We start from the raw sequence: 15,696 nt of genomic DNA, 5'->3' as shown, positions 1-15,696 counted from the left end.
AAAAATGCCAAAATCGATATCGTCCCTTTTTGCAATATCGTACATCCCTATCAATAGATAATGATTAATAACATGAACTCTGATTTTAATAATTTATGGACCAGAATGTTATTTGGGAAGACTACTGATTACTCTTGATTGCTTATAGTCTGAAAGTTTATATTTTCATTTTAAATTGAAATAGTGTGATGAAACTATGACCAGGTGGTATTTAATACAGCCATTCACCCAATACAGGGCTAGACTTACACCACAACTTGGCTCCCAAGATGGATTATCTATAGTATGTTAACAATGGTCAGCTATGATAGAGATTAGTGACAATAGTAGTAATGAGATAATCCATCTATAAACATTAGTCAACTTAGTAATTGAATGAATGGATGTCACTTAAATACTACCCCTTAACAACTATAAAATATTATTAAGTTTAATATATATATAATTACTATGTATTGTTTGTTGTTACCAAGTAACCTCTAGTAGTATATTAGAGGAAGATTGTAGGCAGAGGACATACTGAAGGGCAGGTCTCTGATAAGTTATTTCTTAGATGCTGTTCCTTATTAAGTCACCTAGCCTGTGGGTCAGTATTATATGTCTATATTATTATTGTTAAGTATTGGTGAGCCCCATGCCTTATGATGGCAGTTGAAGTCCCCACATATGATTAGGTTGTCTCCCGGAATTTGTTTGAAAATCCTATCGTAGTCTTTGTTTTTTGTTTTAGTAGCTGGTGGGTTGTAGACATTTACTATGCTTAAAGTTTGTTTGTTTCCTATAGCAATGTCAATCGCCATTAATTCTAATTTACTTGATTGATTTATTGTTAATCTGCTAAAAGGGATGTTGTTTTTAACATAGATGGCGAGACCGCCTCCTTTTGATTGGCCCGGTCGATCATGCCTCACCATTGTGTAACTGTCCAAATTGATATCATTGTTTTTGGGAGTTAACCGTGTCTCTTGTATACATAGTATGTCTGGGCTGTTTTGATAGACATATTGTTTGAGTTCTATCAAACGAGACCGCAGCCCATTTACGTTAAGTTGAAAGATATTAATTGGCTTCGCCATTTTAATTGTTAGTAATTTGTTGTTTTAGTATTTTAGATTATTTTTAGAAAACATCTTCGCTATTGTTTACGCTGCATTTGCGCTTGTCTTGGTTGATTATTTCATTGTCAGTAATCATGGGATTGTTTCCATGCCTTAATGAATTGTCTTCGTCTTCATTGACAACTGAACTTATGTTTCTTTTAGCCGGTCTTGATTGACTACGGCTTCTTCGGTTTTCCTTTGATTTAGTTGTTTCTTCTGTTTCTGGAGCCCTTTCTGTTTGAGGGAGTTTTCCTTTTTTTGATGGGGTTTGGGTAACTCTGTTCATTTTTGACGTGTTAGTTACATGATTTATTATAACTTTCCCTACTTCTATGTTTCTTTCTTCCTCATTTGTTATTTTTCCTAGTTTAGTCAATTCTTTGCAGAAGTTGACAAACTCTTTTATGCTTTTAAATTGGGGAGTGAAAGTTTTATTGTTGTCTTTTGTTACTTCCTCTTTGCTAGGAGGATTTACTACTTTTTTTTGTTCGGGTATGGTTTTATTATTAATATGAGCCGTGGCTTCTTTGTGAGATATGCCATGCACGTACTGCATGGTCAAGATTGACTTTGTGTTTATATATTTGGGGCATTTTGGTGAATCAGCTCCGTGATTCCCTTTACAGTTGACACATTTTGTCTGAGTGGCCCTACATTCCTCGGTTTTGTGGTTGTTACCACATTTGCCACAGATAGCTGTGCTCCTACAAAATTTTTCTAGATGTCCTATTCTCTGGCACTTTGTGCACCTTTTGACTTTGGGTATATATGGGTGAACAGACCTTCTTTCATATAGCATGTAGATAATACCCTGCGAGGTATCATCCTTTTTGAAGGTTAGTTGGACCGTCCTGATTGTTTTGCCTGGTCGTACCGGGTATTGGTAAATTGCCAGGGGTTTGTAACCTCCCAGTTTGAGGTTGTCCAGGATCTCCTCGTCTGTGTAATCTTTTGGAATGTTATATATTATTACTCTGTCTGTTTGGTTATGCTCCGACATGGAGATTTCAACCTTTATATTCCCTAACGTTTTAATGTTTGTCGCCAATTGGGCGTCCTCCATATTTTGGAATCCTAGTCTGGCGTTTCCGTTTGCCAGTATTCTGATGTCTGGGAGAGCTGCTGTCTCCCATTTTGTCCTAATTTCATCTCCGATTTTCGAGACTTTTGTGCCTTTGAAGGATTTCCCCTCTTTAGGCGAACATAGCACAATGTATTTGTAATCACGCACCATCCTTGATGCGAGAGCTGGTTGGGGTTGTCTTGGTGAGTTCACCAAGGCGTTTGAGTAATTCATGGCCATAATAAATGCAATTCTTCCAAAAAATATAAATATAGGTGGTAAATAGTTGAGAAAATAAGCTAAAAATATGATAAGAATAAAATTAAGTTGAGTCAGCTATATACATTTAAACTTAATAATATTTTATAGTTGTTAAGGGGTAGTATTTAAGTGATATCCATTCATTCATTTACTAAGTTGACTAATGTTTATAGATGGATTATCTCTTTACTACTATTGTCTCTAATCTCTATCATAGCTGACCATTGATAACTTACTATAGATAATCCATCTTGGGAGCCAAGTTGTGGTGTAAGTCTAGCCCTGTATTAGGTGAATGGCTGTAAAAGTGTAAAACTCACCCTATATTTATAGGTGCCCTGACAGTCTAATCGTGTGCAAGGGTCAGTTGAGTTGGCCACACAATGCATCTGTTGACTTTGATTCGACATCTGATCAGCTATTCTCTTCCAATATCCACATGCTTCCTCTTTAGATGGAACATCATCACAGTGTACTTGTAAAATTATTACAACTGTGGGAGAAAAGTTACAATATTTACTTTCTGTTATATACAGTAAGTGCTTTCTTTCATAATCACATAGATCTTTCCATTAAATAGGCATCTACGTCTCACAAACACAAACACTATGTAAAAATTTCAAGATAATAACTTTAGCCTGTGAAGAGTCTACAAGATTTTAAAAAGAAAGATAGGTTGCCCGGCAAGGAAACATGCCCACGGCAGCTAAGTCGTCCGAGCAGTTAAAAAAGGGTGTCGCATATTTTTTCTTTTGACGGTAATGAGAAAACATTTACAACATCAAACTAAAATCTAATTAAGAGTAACAAGTTGTTACTAGCAATCCATTAAGTAATTATCAGAAATAATTAGAATTTGTTTGGCTTCTAGTTCTGCCACATGTTAACGTTTTGTGTACAAAACATTGAATTTAATGAATTTAGGTGTTCAAGCTATCAGAAATTGTTGAAAATCAATAGATTTTGTCGTCTCATAACCGTAAACACTGTGTATTAATTTAAAGTCAATCAAATGATAATTTCCGTCTTTAGAGCATCTACAATAATTTTCAAAGTCATCATAGGTAACTCTAGCAATAATTATCAAAATTTGTAAAAAAAAATCAATAAGATTTGTGGTCTCAGGACTATAAACACTGTTAAAATTTAAAATCAATCAGATGATAACTATTGTTTATAGGCTAGAGTGTGAACAAAAATATTCAAAGAGGTCTCATGACATTAAACACTGTATATACATTTAAAATCAATCAGATTATTCAGATGATAACTTTGGTCTGTAGAGAATCCTTAGCTCGAAATGTTAATCATTGAACTCAGTCAAGAATGAATATCTACATCAAGTTTAAACATTCTACCTCGATTAAAAGCAGAGTTGTTATGTTCCAATGTCTTGACCAATCAAATTGCTTGTCGCTCCTTAGCCTAAGCAGAAACTTAGTTAAAGTAGCCAAGTCTCTAACTCAATATCATTCAAAATCTTCGACATTGAAAACACGAATTATTTGTCAATTTAAATCAACATTGATGTTGTGATCTTACCGGGAAAAGATGTGCTTCTGATATCCAATAATTAAGACAAAATAAACATTTTACCATTTGTACACGAATCGTGTACCATAGTGCATATCAGCGCCATTTGTAACAAGGGACTCGGAGAACAAGGCTAGAGATATTCCACAAGTCATGTCAAACGGTGGCCTCATATTCTTATCTGGAGAGCATGCGCAATACATACTATCGGTATAGAGTGGAATAACCAGACGCTAGAGATTGCCATTTGATTGAGACTTATCTGATTAGAAATTACAGTAAAACAGAAACGACTGAACGTAAATCAGTTCACATTCATATTACATTATTATATGCGTTGCGACCCATTTGTGTCAATTTCTAAATCCAAAATATTAGCGATTTAGCTCCTTTAAGGTAATAACTAATTAAACTATTATAGTGAGAACTGCCAAATCGTTATCGAATCTCCCACAATGTATCTTTAAATTTGATTAAATAAAATAAGTAAATTAAGTCACACTTTTACTTGAAGAACAGGACAGTCAGGTACTACTAGGTAGCAATATACTGAATATACAAGAACATGATAATATTGATATAAAATCAAAAGCTTGTCGCTCTTAGTCTTAATTCAATTAATTGTTAATTAATAATGACCAACGTGTAAAAATGTTACATTGTACTAGGGCGGTCAGAATGCTAGTAAATATTCAATTTTAGTCAAATTAAAAAAAAGCTTTTCCCCTTTTTGCATTGCTACTGCTAGCGCTAGGTCGTACTTAGCTAGGAGTAGGACTAGGAGTGTATATTTTTTTGTAGGCTACGTTATTCTATTATGTTCTTGATGTTTATTATTGTATTGTACTTTGTATTGTATATGCTTTACCATACTCGTGTATATACCATGCAGTTGTGTAATAAAGCATTATTATTATTTTTATACTAGGCCTATTTATAACTCGTCTAGGCAAGCTGAGAAATATATACATCCCATAACCTCGTCAATATATTCTTGTTACAGATCAATTTTCTCAAAAACAAAATATCAAATTCAACAGTATCCCTATATAATGGCTAGGACTAGCCAAACGTTTGAATCCGCAGCTTGTACGGTTACGGTAACCTTTTCAAACACCATTTTTCAAAGAACGAGATGATGACATAACAAAGGTAGAGATAAATCAAATATATCTTAGAATATTTTCAAAATAAAATGACTAACTTACAAAATAAAGCACAAACTTTTAAGACAAAATATCTGGCTTTCGACGCCATTGCCATCGCTGTTCTTGACGGAGTACGTTCTTTTGTTTATCCACAGCGCAGTAAAGTTTCTCCTTTGATTTGATTGGTCAATAATTCCCTAGTACATCATTATTGAATTTGCCTTTTAAAGGGAACACCAACTAAACTTTTCCATGTAATTAAGAGTATTTTAGACGATAGTTGTGACCAGTTAAAGGTAAATTAAGAAACTAAATATCGGAATACAATTTAAAATTCAATGAAGCTGATGACACCCCATAAAAACTACTGATTTAGAATAAAATTAATGCCAATAAAATATATAAAAAACACTTTTTCCTGTACTGGCTGTAGGGTGAGCAAGCTATAGGGGGAGGTAACGTAGGTATTCCAACAACTTTGACCAAAAATCACTCGGACTGGGCTAATGAAGACGAGCATACGCCATGTGTACTATGAGGGTCATTTTGCCCGGACAGTGGCACTACGACCTACTCTAATATTGAATTCCAACAGCTAGGGATCTTTTACGTGCATGTCAATTTGTAGGCCTCCGGGATTTCGGTTTTTCGTCCCATCCGAACAACTGTAGCCAGCTGTCCTTCACTTGTCAGGTCCTCCATCTTGCATCACTGACGCCAAGAGGAAACCACACCGGAAAATCCTGATGAACTTTCTTGGCCAACACTGGGGTCAAACCCGTGATCTCCGGGCTGGCGAGCCAGCATATTACTCACCTTGTACCAAGATTAGAAGACCACTCAGACAAACATATACTCTTCAAAAAAAGTAGGGGATATTGAAATGCAAATACCTATGCAGGTTGTGATATATAAGATAAGATAAGATTTTATTATATCAAAACATCCATTAAGGACAGCATACAATAGAACATATATATAAAGATATAGTATGAGATATGATAAATAGTCATGGACACTTGACATGTTCACAGATGAAGAACTTAGTGCCCCAACAGAACCACTGAGCTGCACATGCGACACGTGGGAGAGGTTCATTGTCAAAGGAAGGGTTGATGAAAACTGCCGCGTGCTGGTTTGTCTATCCATGTTTGCTTTCCTATCGGTTCTTACATAAGATTTACTGTTTAGCATATCTTTGCTTTAGTGTGTTACGTTTAATTTAATCGAGAGACGTGTTCGTCGACGTCAACATCAACAGACAACACTGCAAGAATTGGCCGTGGCACTGCAAGAGGAGTGGGTCAGATTGCCCCAAATCGTGATTGGACGGTTTATTAGGAGCATGCCACGACGATTTTCCTGAATGTCTGAGGATTGGTGGAGCAATTACTTATATTAAGACAAAAATCAAAAACGTCCATTTTCACTTTTGACGGTGTATCTCTTTGCGAGTGAAATGGGGCCGTCAGGTAAGCTGCCCATATGAACTGTTTATGTTCATGTGTAGGCAATTGACCTGTTATTAACATACACTGGTTACCTCTAATAAAAACAGCAGTGCATTTCCGCAATTTTGTATTGTTTCTGAATATCCCCTACTTTTTTTGAAGAGTATATAAATTGATAGAAGACCACTTGGACCCAGATTTAGAAGATCACTCGGATCAACAAATAAAGTAATAATTTTATTTGTTTTATAATACATTTGTTTTCTTTGAAGATCACTCAGACAAATCTGATTTTGAAATAAAAAAAAGTGTTGTTTTAATAATGTAGTAGGGTGAATTACGACCCGCTAGTAAATGTTTAATACATCGTGCTAATCCGCACAGTATTACTCAGTTCAGTAAACTATATTTTAATGGATCTTAACCCACCTTAATTACCCCCCATTTATATCTATTTCATATTGTCTTATATATTTCTTTAATCACCTGTCTCAAGTATTCTTTGTTTTACACTTTAAATTGACCTTATAAGTTGTAATTATTGTCAACGGGCTAAAACGTTTTAAGTTACCATGGTGTATTTACTATTAAGCACGTTCTGAACCAATAATTGTTACATTAATTGTCTGCTGTAAGTTATGTTGATTATTGTTAACTAAAGAATAGAGAAATATTAACAACCAACAACAGATTCCAGTCTTCATTTATTCAACCACAAGAATTCCAGAAAATTCACCAAATTCTTAAATTTGGTTGCTCCAGTGAAAGAGGTTAGACTAAAACAGAGGACTGAGCCATGGATGTCATCCACCATTTTGGAATTAATTTCTTAAAGGGATTCACTTCTGGCACATTTCAAAATGTCTAAAAATGAATTTGATTACAAACGTTTTTGTAAAGTAAGAAATAATACACAGAGAGTCATTAAAAGGGAAAAATGTACATATTTGAGTACCGTAATAAATTAAATGAACACAAAAATAACCCCCCAAATTTATGGAAAAGTTTAAAAGAATTTGGCTATAAGAATGGCAAAGAGGCAAATGGTAATATTTGTAATATCCAATAATCGTGTGAATGTCCATGACCAGAAAACTGTTACTAATCTCTTCAATGGATTCTTCACTACTGGCTTCAACACTAGTTCAACAGATACCTCCCTTGGCAGTTGGAATTCGATATAAGAGTAGGCGATAGGGCCGCTGCCCGGGCAAAATTTCCCTCATAGCACACTGTATGGCGTATGCCCGTCTTCATTAGCCCAGTATAGGAGCAGAACAGTAGGACGTTAAACCCCATTTCATTTCATTTCATTTTGGCACTTACCTATACTTACCTCTATTTATAATTATAATTCTAAACTTTTTTCAGATTTCTATGACAGCAGAGCTGGTAATGCTCACAGTCTTAATTTTAGCCTGCAACATGTTTCAGAAGATTTTGTACATAAGGAGCTCCAATCTCTTATTATTGTCAAAAGTACAGGTCTTGATGACATTCCAACTCGCTTCCTAAAAGACGGTGCTGATGTCCTTAAAATACCCATTACATTTTTGATCAATTTATCCATTTCAGAGAATTCAGTTCCGGATGAGCTAAAATTAGCTATGGTTAAACCAATATATATATAAAAAAAAACAACAGTTCTCTTCTTGTGAGCAACTATAGGCCTGTGCGCATTCTCAGTATTGTGTCAAGACTCACTTGAAAGACAATAATTTATTATATGAACAACATCAGGCTTCAGGGACAGCCATTCAACTGACACATGTTTGATCAGTTTGCTGAATCATCTCAAGGATCAAAATGTTAAAGGGAATTTTACCGGTATGGTCCAATTGGACCTGCAAAAAGCGTTTGCCACAGTCAACCATGATATATTATGTAAAAAACTTGAAATAATCGGCGTCCGATTCACAGGATGGTTTCGTTCATATCTTTCCAACAGCAAACAAGTTGTCAACGTTGGTAAAACTTTCTCAGACCCCTTGGACATTTCTTGTGGTGTTCCACAGGGCAGCATCCTGGGTCCCTTGTAGTTTCTCTGTTATGTGAATGACATGATCATTAGCATATACCTGCTCCATGTAAATTAATCTTATATGCGGACGACAGTGCCATCCTGTTTTCTCATCCAAATCCTGAAAAAGTATCTGTGAAACTTAGCAAAGCCTTAATGTCTTGTTCAGATTGGTTAGTAGACAATAAATTATCCCTTCATTTAGGTAAAACTGAATGTATGTTATTTGGCCCAAGTAGAAAACTAAAGAAAACTAGTAGTTTTGAAATAGTGTGTAATGATCATGTCATACAAGAAACAGATAGTTTAAAATATCTGGGTCTATATATGGATCATTATCTCTCTGGTGAATTAATAGTTAATAATATTATTAAAAAGGTCAATACCAGATTGAAATTTTTATTTGGATATAACAAGTCTTTAACAAAGTATACTAGGAAATTATTATCCGATGCCACTTAGATTAAGCATGCTCAGCTTGGTTTTCAGGCTTAAACAAGAAGCTGAAGAACAAGCTGCAAATTATTCACAACAAAGTTATTCGATTTATACACGGACCTCGGTTTTCCGTACTATCCGAACAACTAGACAGCTGTCCTGCATCACTGACAAGAGGAAACCATGCCGGAAAATCTGGATGAACTTTCTCGACCAATCCAGGGATCGAACACCCGACCTCCAGGCTAGCGAGCCAGCGTCTTTTCAGAAAAATGTTAAACAACACTTGCTAGCAAAACAAATACAAATGTTTTAGTTTGTTTATGTATGTATGCTCCAATGTCTTTGTACTTCACATCCCTTATGGTGCACACACATTTCACTATTTATTGTCATATTCCATCCTTCATCTTTCATAAATGAATCTGCCCCTCTATGTTGACATAACCTGATCCTCCTCCAAGGACCCCATTGGAAATAAACCTTGTTTTAATTTAAGCAGGTTTTTATGGGTTATCCTCAAGAGAATGATCAATCATGACATCATTACTCTTTCTCTCATCAAAACTTTCTCATCTTATTATCATGTAACTTTATATTATCACCTCTATTGTCTTGGAAAAATAAATAAATAAAAAAATAAATGTAATAAATTCTTAAACTGATAATGTATTAAAGAATAATTTAATAAATAATAATGATCAATAAAAAACAATATATTGAGTAGTATTTTATTTTAATTTGGCCCCAGTGGTCTTCTGTCTCGGACAATGTATTAAAACAAACACAAGTATGGTGGTCCAGTGGTTTTCTAATCTTGGTCCGAGTGGTCTTCTATCACGGACCATGTATTAAAACAAACACAACTATCGTGGTCGAGTGGTCTTCTGTCTTGGTCCGAGTGGTCTTGGTCCGAGTTTTCATGCATTTGTAACTTACACCTGTCACCCAAGGGAAAAGACCCCCAAATTATTTTGTGGCTGACAACCAGTCTGAATGCCAAGGCCCAGTTTATCTAAATTCTTGAGAATTTCCAACAGATTCTCTTCCTAAAACACAATAGGCTATATTACATGAAATGAAATGAAATGAAATGGGGTTTAACGTCCTTATATTACATGAAAAGCTATAGGCTATATTACAAGAATGCTAAAGCCCAGTTTATATAAATTCTTTAGAATGTCCAACAGATTCTGTTCCTAAAACATATTAGTTTGATAATTACCATTTTCTGCTCAAGGTAAGCAGAGCGATAAGCAAATTGATTGGTCTAGACTTGAGTTAGAGTGTTCACACTTGGCGTGGGTGTCTATTAGGTGAATGCCTTGATCGAGTTCGAAGATGAGAATTTTGTGCTTAGGGTAAGCAGAGAAAAGCAATTTGATTGGTTGATACTTTGGGACACGATAACTTTAGTTCTAATTAAGTGAGAGTGAGGGCACTTGGTGTATAGCTTTATTACATCAGTACCTTGACTAAGTTCGATAATGAACATTTTCTGCTGAGGGTAAGCAGAGCGATGGGCAATTTGATTGGTCAAGAGTTTGGAACACAATAACTCTCCTTCTAATTGAGGTAAAATGTTCAAACTTGGTGTAGGCGTTCATTAGGTGAATTCCTTGATTGAGTTTGATGATGAACATTGTCTGCGTACGGTAAGCGGAGATAAGCAATCTGATTGGTTGATGCTTTGGGGCACAATAACTTTGGTTATAATGAAGTGAGAGCGATGAAACTCCGAACATAGAACATAGAATTATTATATCATTACCTTGACTAAGTTTGACGGTGACAATTTTCTGCTTAGGCTAAGGAGCGATAAGCAATTTGATTGGTCAAGACTTTGGAACATAACAACTCTGCTTTTATTTGAGGTAGAAAGTTTAAACTTGACTGAGTTCAGTGATTAACATTTCAATCTAAAGCTAAGCAGAGTGAATCAATTTCATTGGTCAATGCTTTGGGACAAGATAATCTTGATTCTATATGATTGAGGGTGATGAATTTTAGTGTATAGTTTGATTGCCCGATACTTTTGAAAAAAATGAATGTGCGATTAATTAATATGTGTCATCTGTATTTATTTTGGGATTTTGGCGGGGGATATCAGCCTCACTGTTGGCTTGTTTATCTAGTTTATGATTATTGGATCTTAACTGTAAAATAACAATTAAATTGTGTAAGATATATAAGAATAATTCATAGAATCAACATGACCATGAAATAGGCTAGAGAAAAATTGTACATTGCAGACTACCACAGATTAATTAAAAAAGTTTGTAATATTCTCAGTATAATGAAATGTAGAACTCCATATGACCAATGGGAATAGGGTTTATGTGAGTGCTTTAATAAAACACTTTTGAATATGCTCAGAACTTTTTATGAACAACAGAAATTGATGGCTTTAAAAGAACAATGTAAGTGTGTGTCATCCTTGTATAGATGAACAGTAGGTTGTATTTTCAGACAATTGAACCCATGTTTAATATACAGACTAAAAGAGATTAGATCTAAACACATCACTTTGGTACTCATTCAAACAACTGAACTTTCTTGAATGTGAAATCATCAATAAGAACACATTGTCCACACATTTCACATTATGATTACAGTGGATTTACTTCAGAATCATAGATGCCAAGTTAAGAAGAATGTCCATTTAGTACAATCTTTTGGTCTCCATGGTCAAATGCACCTGACGGAGAAAAAAAAGAGAACAACTTCTCGATTGTCTAACAAGTATAGAATAATATTTTGAAAATACATTTTAAAAACAAACTGATCGTTAAACTGCAAGGCATTCACAAGGGTTTCAGGACAAGAACAGTGATATGCATATGCCGGTAATTATAGAAATAAATCAAGAAAGTTTGAAAAATGTTATAAGTGACTTTTATCTGTAAGTTGTTTTCAAGAAACCAATGCTGGACCAACTTGGCGTCAACAATAGAAACACACACACAAAAGAAAAGGAGATTGAATTTGTTTGAGTGTTTGTTTTAAATTTCAGGAAGATTACAATTGCATTGATACAAACCGGCTAACGTGGGTGATGAAATCTGTTCTATTAAACTACAGATCCTTACAGAGTTGTTTGTTTACGATAAAAAGATTCATGGCTGTAGATGCTAAAAACCTGAAATATTTAAGGTTAGTGTAATTCACACATTATCTACACTATTATTGTCCCCCACCTTTTGAAGAAAGCAAGGGACTATTAAAATGGGTTCGTCTGCCAGTCCGTCACACTTTTTTGGGAAACAGGACCTCTCCTTATTGAGCTAGAGAGAGAGAGAAATGGGGTTTAACGTCCACTCGACACAAACTAGGTCATTTCGGGACTAACATATGGTTTTAATTTTATTTACATAATTCGCTTGTGCGTAGAGGGGTCTTTAGCAGTGGGAGGAAACTGGAGAAAACCCATGAGATTGGACAGGCGACCCTACTCCTTGCCACGTACAACCGGGGATTCGAAACCAGGCCAGTCGACTCAATGACAAGACTTTATGATACAGCGCGCTATTGAGCTAGAATGTTCAAACTTGGTGTATGTGTTTATTAGGTCTATGTCGTGATGGAGTTCGAAATTGAGCATTTTCTGCTTAGGGTAAGCAGAGATAAGCAATTCTATTCGTTGATTCTTTGGGACACGATAACTTTAGTTCTAATTAAGCTTGGGTGTCACACATGTTGGGGGGGGGGGGGGGGAGGCCGATAAGGAGCAATAAGTAATTTGATTGGTCAAGACTTTGGTAGAATGTTTAAACTTGATGTAGATATTCATTCTTGACTGAGTTCATTAATTAACATTTTGAGTTGAAGCTAAGCAGAGCTAATCACTGGTCAATGCTTTGGGACAAGATAATCTTGATTCTATCTGATACAGGGTGATGATGAAACTTAGTGTATAGTTTGATTGCTCGATACTTTTGAAAACAATAAATGTGCGATTAATTAATATGTGTCATATATTTATTTTGGGATTTCGGTGGGGGATATCAGCCTCACTGCTGGCTTGTAGTGACAAGCTTAAATGTAGTTTACCATATATGGAAACTCAGCCAAGCCGGGTTATTTCAGTACACAAGCACATGTGTTTAGCAGTAGTGACATTCACCACATTCCCCGCACCATAGCTGTGTTAATTTAACTGTTCTGCAAAGAGTTCCACATGTGACATCCTGAGAACCATTCTGTCACACATAGATTGAATGGGTACAATTTTTGTCCCCTGCCTTTTGAAGAAAGCAGGGGACTATTAAAATCTTTCTGTCTGTCTGTCTTGATACTTTGGGACACGATAACTTCAGTTCTCATTAAGTGAGAGTGATAAAAATTGGTGTAGAGCTTCATCACATGAGTACCTTGACTAAGTACGATATTGCGCATTTTCGGCTCAGGGTAAGCAGATTGATAAAAAAATTGATTGGTCGAGACTTTAGAGCTCGACCCTGATTCTAAGTGATAGTGACACTGAGTGATAGTGGTGAAACTTTGTGTATAGTTTCATTACATCAATATATACTTTAACAAAGTTTGATGCTGAGCATTTTCTGCTTGGGCAAAGTAAAGACTTCAATCTGATCGAACACAATAACTATTCTAATTGAGGTAGAATGTTCAAACTTGGGGTAGGGGTCTTTCAGGTGAATGTCTTGACAGAGTTCAATCCCATGCATTTTCCACTATGGCTAAGCAGGGATAAGCAATTTGATTGGTTAAGACTTTGGAACACAATAACTTTGGTTCTGTGAAATGTTCAAACTTGGTGTAGGCATTCATTAGGTGAATACCTTGATGGAGTTCGATGATGAACATTGTCTGCTTTGGTTGGTGCTTTGGGGCACGATAACTTTGGTTTTAATTAAGTGAAAGTGATGAAACTCTGAGTATAGAATCATTATATCATTACCTTGACTAAGTTCCATGATGAGAATTTTCTGCTTAGGCTAAGGAGCGATAAGCAATTTGATTGGTCAAAACTTTGAGGTAGAATGTTTAAATTTGATGTAGATGTTCATTAGGTGAATGATTAACATTTTGAGCTAAAGCTAAGCAGAGCTAAGCAATTTCATTGGTCGATGCTTTGGGACAAGATAACTTTGATTCTGTCTGACGAAACTTAGTGTATAGTTGATAATTAGTTTGATTGCTCGATACTTTTGAAAAAAATAAATGTGCTATTAATTAATATGTGTCATCTATTTGTTTTGGGATTTTAGCGGGGGATATCAGCATGGTGTATTTTTGGGACTCCTGTGTGATGAGACTGCTGCTATTATTATCTGTTCCCCCATCTTTTTGGACTTACAGAACCTAGCAACATTTTAGATTTCTCTGAGGACCTCCACATTGCATTAAAGATACATTCCCTGGTACAAACTGGTTGATTTGATGATATATTTAGCCTAAAAACATATTCAAACTAATTAATTTATCATAATTTTGCTTCAAATCCTTCTCAAAACATTGCAATTGCCAGGGAATAACCTGGCTATAAAAAAAAAATTGATCAAAAAAGGTCATTCGGAGGAGAATTCATTGCATACACAAGACGATGTTGTCTTTAATTGCCCACTATTTATTACAAATATGGAAGCCTAATTAAATTCTCGCATTATCCACTGCCCGCGTCTTTTTCTGTGATTTTTATCTCAGAAAGTGTTGTATGTCTAACGCTTCATAATGTTTATCAACATGTACATCAAGCGCTCAATCTTGGGGCTGTCGATCAGGGAAACCCTTACATTTTTGTCCTGTATGCGCTCCACGAAAGTTTTTCAGGGAATCCGGTATTTTTCTAGTAAGATTGGATATTTCTACTTTCCATGTATACCAAAATTGCCATACTTTTTATTGGAAATAACCACCCGATAAATACTTTTCTGGGAACCTATCTTTAACTCCTTTCAGTCAGATTTCACAGTTTGTGACATTCTTATTCCATTTGGCATGTTCGATCAATTGAATATTCCGACACACAGATATAAGAAAAGAAAGACAGCTGATGAGAACAGACTACATGATATCTACACATATACTTTTCACGTTTTTATTTAATAGAAAATATACCTATTGTACCTTCTGACAAATTATATACTGGCAACTCATACAAAAATTGCATATTTCTTTTGTCCCACCAGACTGAACAAAGGCAGTACCAGTATATGAAGTAAATTTAATTTCCTGAAGCTTGATTTGGATTCATTTATATTTATATATGTATAAATGAGCAGCCAAGCAGAGTGAGAGAGAGAGGGGAACATTTGTTTTTTTAAAATATTAATTAATTTTAATATACCAAATGATCAGCCCATGTCCTTAGTCTTTTTGAGTCTTAATTAAAAATTCCCTAAACCCAAAGTTTATGGGAAGTGTAATAAATCAATAAACCCGAAGGCTGATACTGATAAATAAATAAGAATAAAGTAATTGCATGTTTGTACATAATTGACAAATAAACCAAGAACAGAATGATAATTTTGTAAAGATTGATTGCTAATCCCGAAGTTAATCCCGAGAGACATTCCCGTTTGTAGTTAAAACATGCACCCTCCCCCCCCCCCTCCAAAAAAAGAGATTGCCAGTAGAAAAGAGTGGGACACATCACAGCATCCCTGCACCCACCCTCCCTGTATCCACGCCTGATTCCCAAGTTGGTAAAAGTCAACTGATC

At 35.4% G+C, this 15,696-nt stretch overlaps 2 protein-coding genes across 3 annotated transcripts in view; one reads left to right on the top strand and one right to left on the bottom strand.

Moving 5' to 3' along the window:
• LOC126814629 (uncharacterized) overlaps positions 1 to 5,366 on the bottom strand; it is a 37,691-nt gene extending 32,325 nt beyond the window's left edge. The window contains exons 1-2 of one of the 2 annotated variants that reach the window (XM_050539910.2): positions 5,166 to 5,366; positions 2,745 to 2,917 (exon numbers count right to left, since the gene is read on the bottom strand). In XM_050539910.2, the coding sequence (XP_050395867.1) occupies positions 2,745 to 2,917; positions 5,166 to 5,220 (228 nt within the window). In that variant the 5' untranslated portion in view covers positions 5,221 to 5,366. The remainder of the gene's footprint in view (positions 1 to 2,744; positions 2,918 to 5,165) is intronic. The other variant, XM_050539911.2, reaches the window with a different exon arrangement.
• The window catches only part of LOC126814635 (NAD(P)H-hydrate epimerase), a 204,243-nt gene continuing 193,822 nt past the window's right edge, over positions 5,276 to 15,696 (top strand). Inside the window, exons 1-2 of the mRNA XM_050539924.1 lie at positions 5,276 to 5,401; positions 12,028 to 12,167. Coding sequence (XP_050395881.1) covers positions 12,070 to 12,167 — 98 coding nt within the window. The 5' untranslated portion in view covers positions 5,276 to 5,401; positions 12,028 to 12,069. The remainder of the gene's footprint in view (positions 5,402 to 12,027; positions 12,168 to 15,696) is intronic.

The sequence above is a fragment of the Patella vulgata genome, chromosome 3 (genome assembly GCF_932274485.2).
Source record: "Patella vulgata chromosome 3, xgPatVulg1.2, whole genome shotgun sequence".
Classification (NCBI taxonomy): domain Eukaryota; kingdom Metazoa; phylum Mollusca; class Gastropoda; family Patellidae; genus Patella; species Patella vulgata.
The sequence above is the reverse complement of the archived record's forward strand: the minus strand, read 5'-3'. Positions and strand labels throughout refer to the sequence as shown.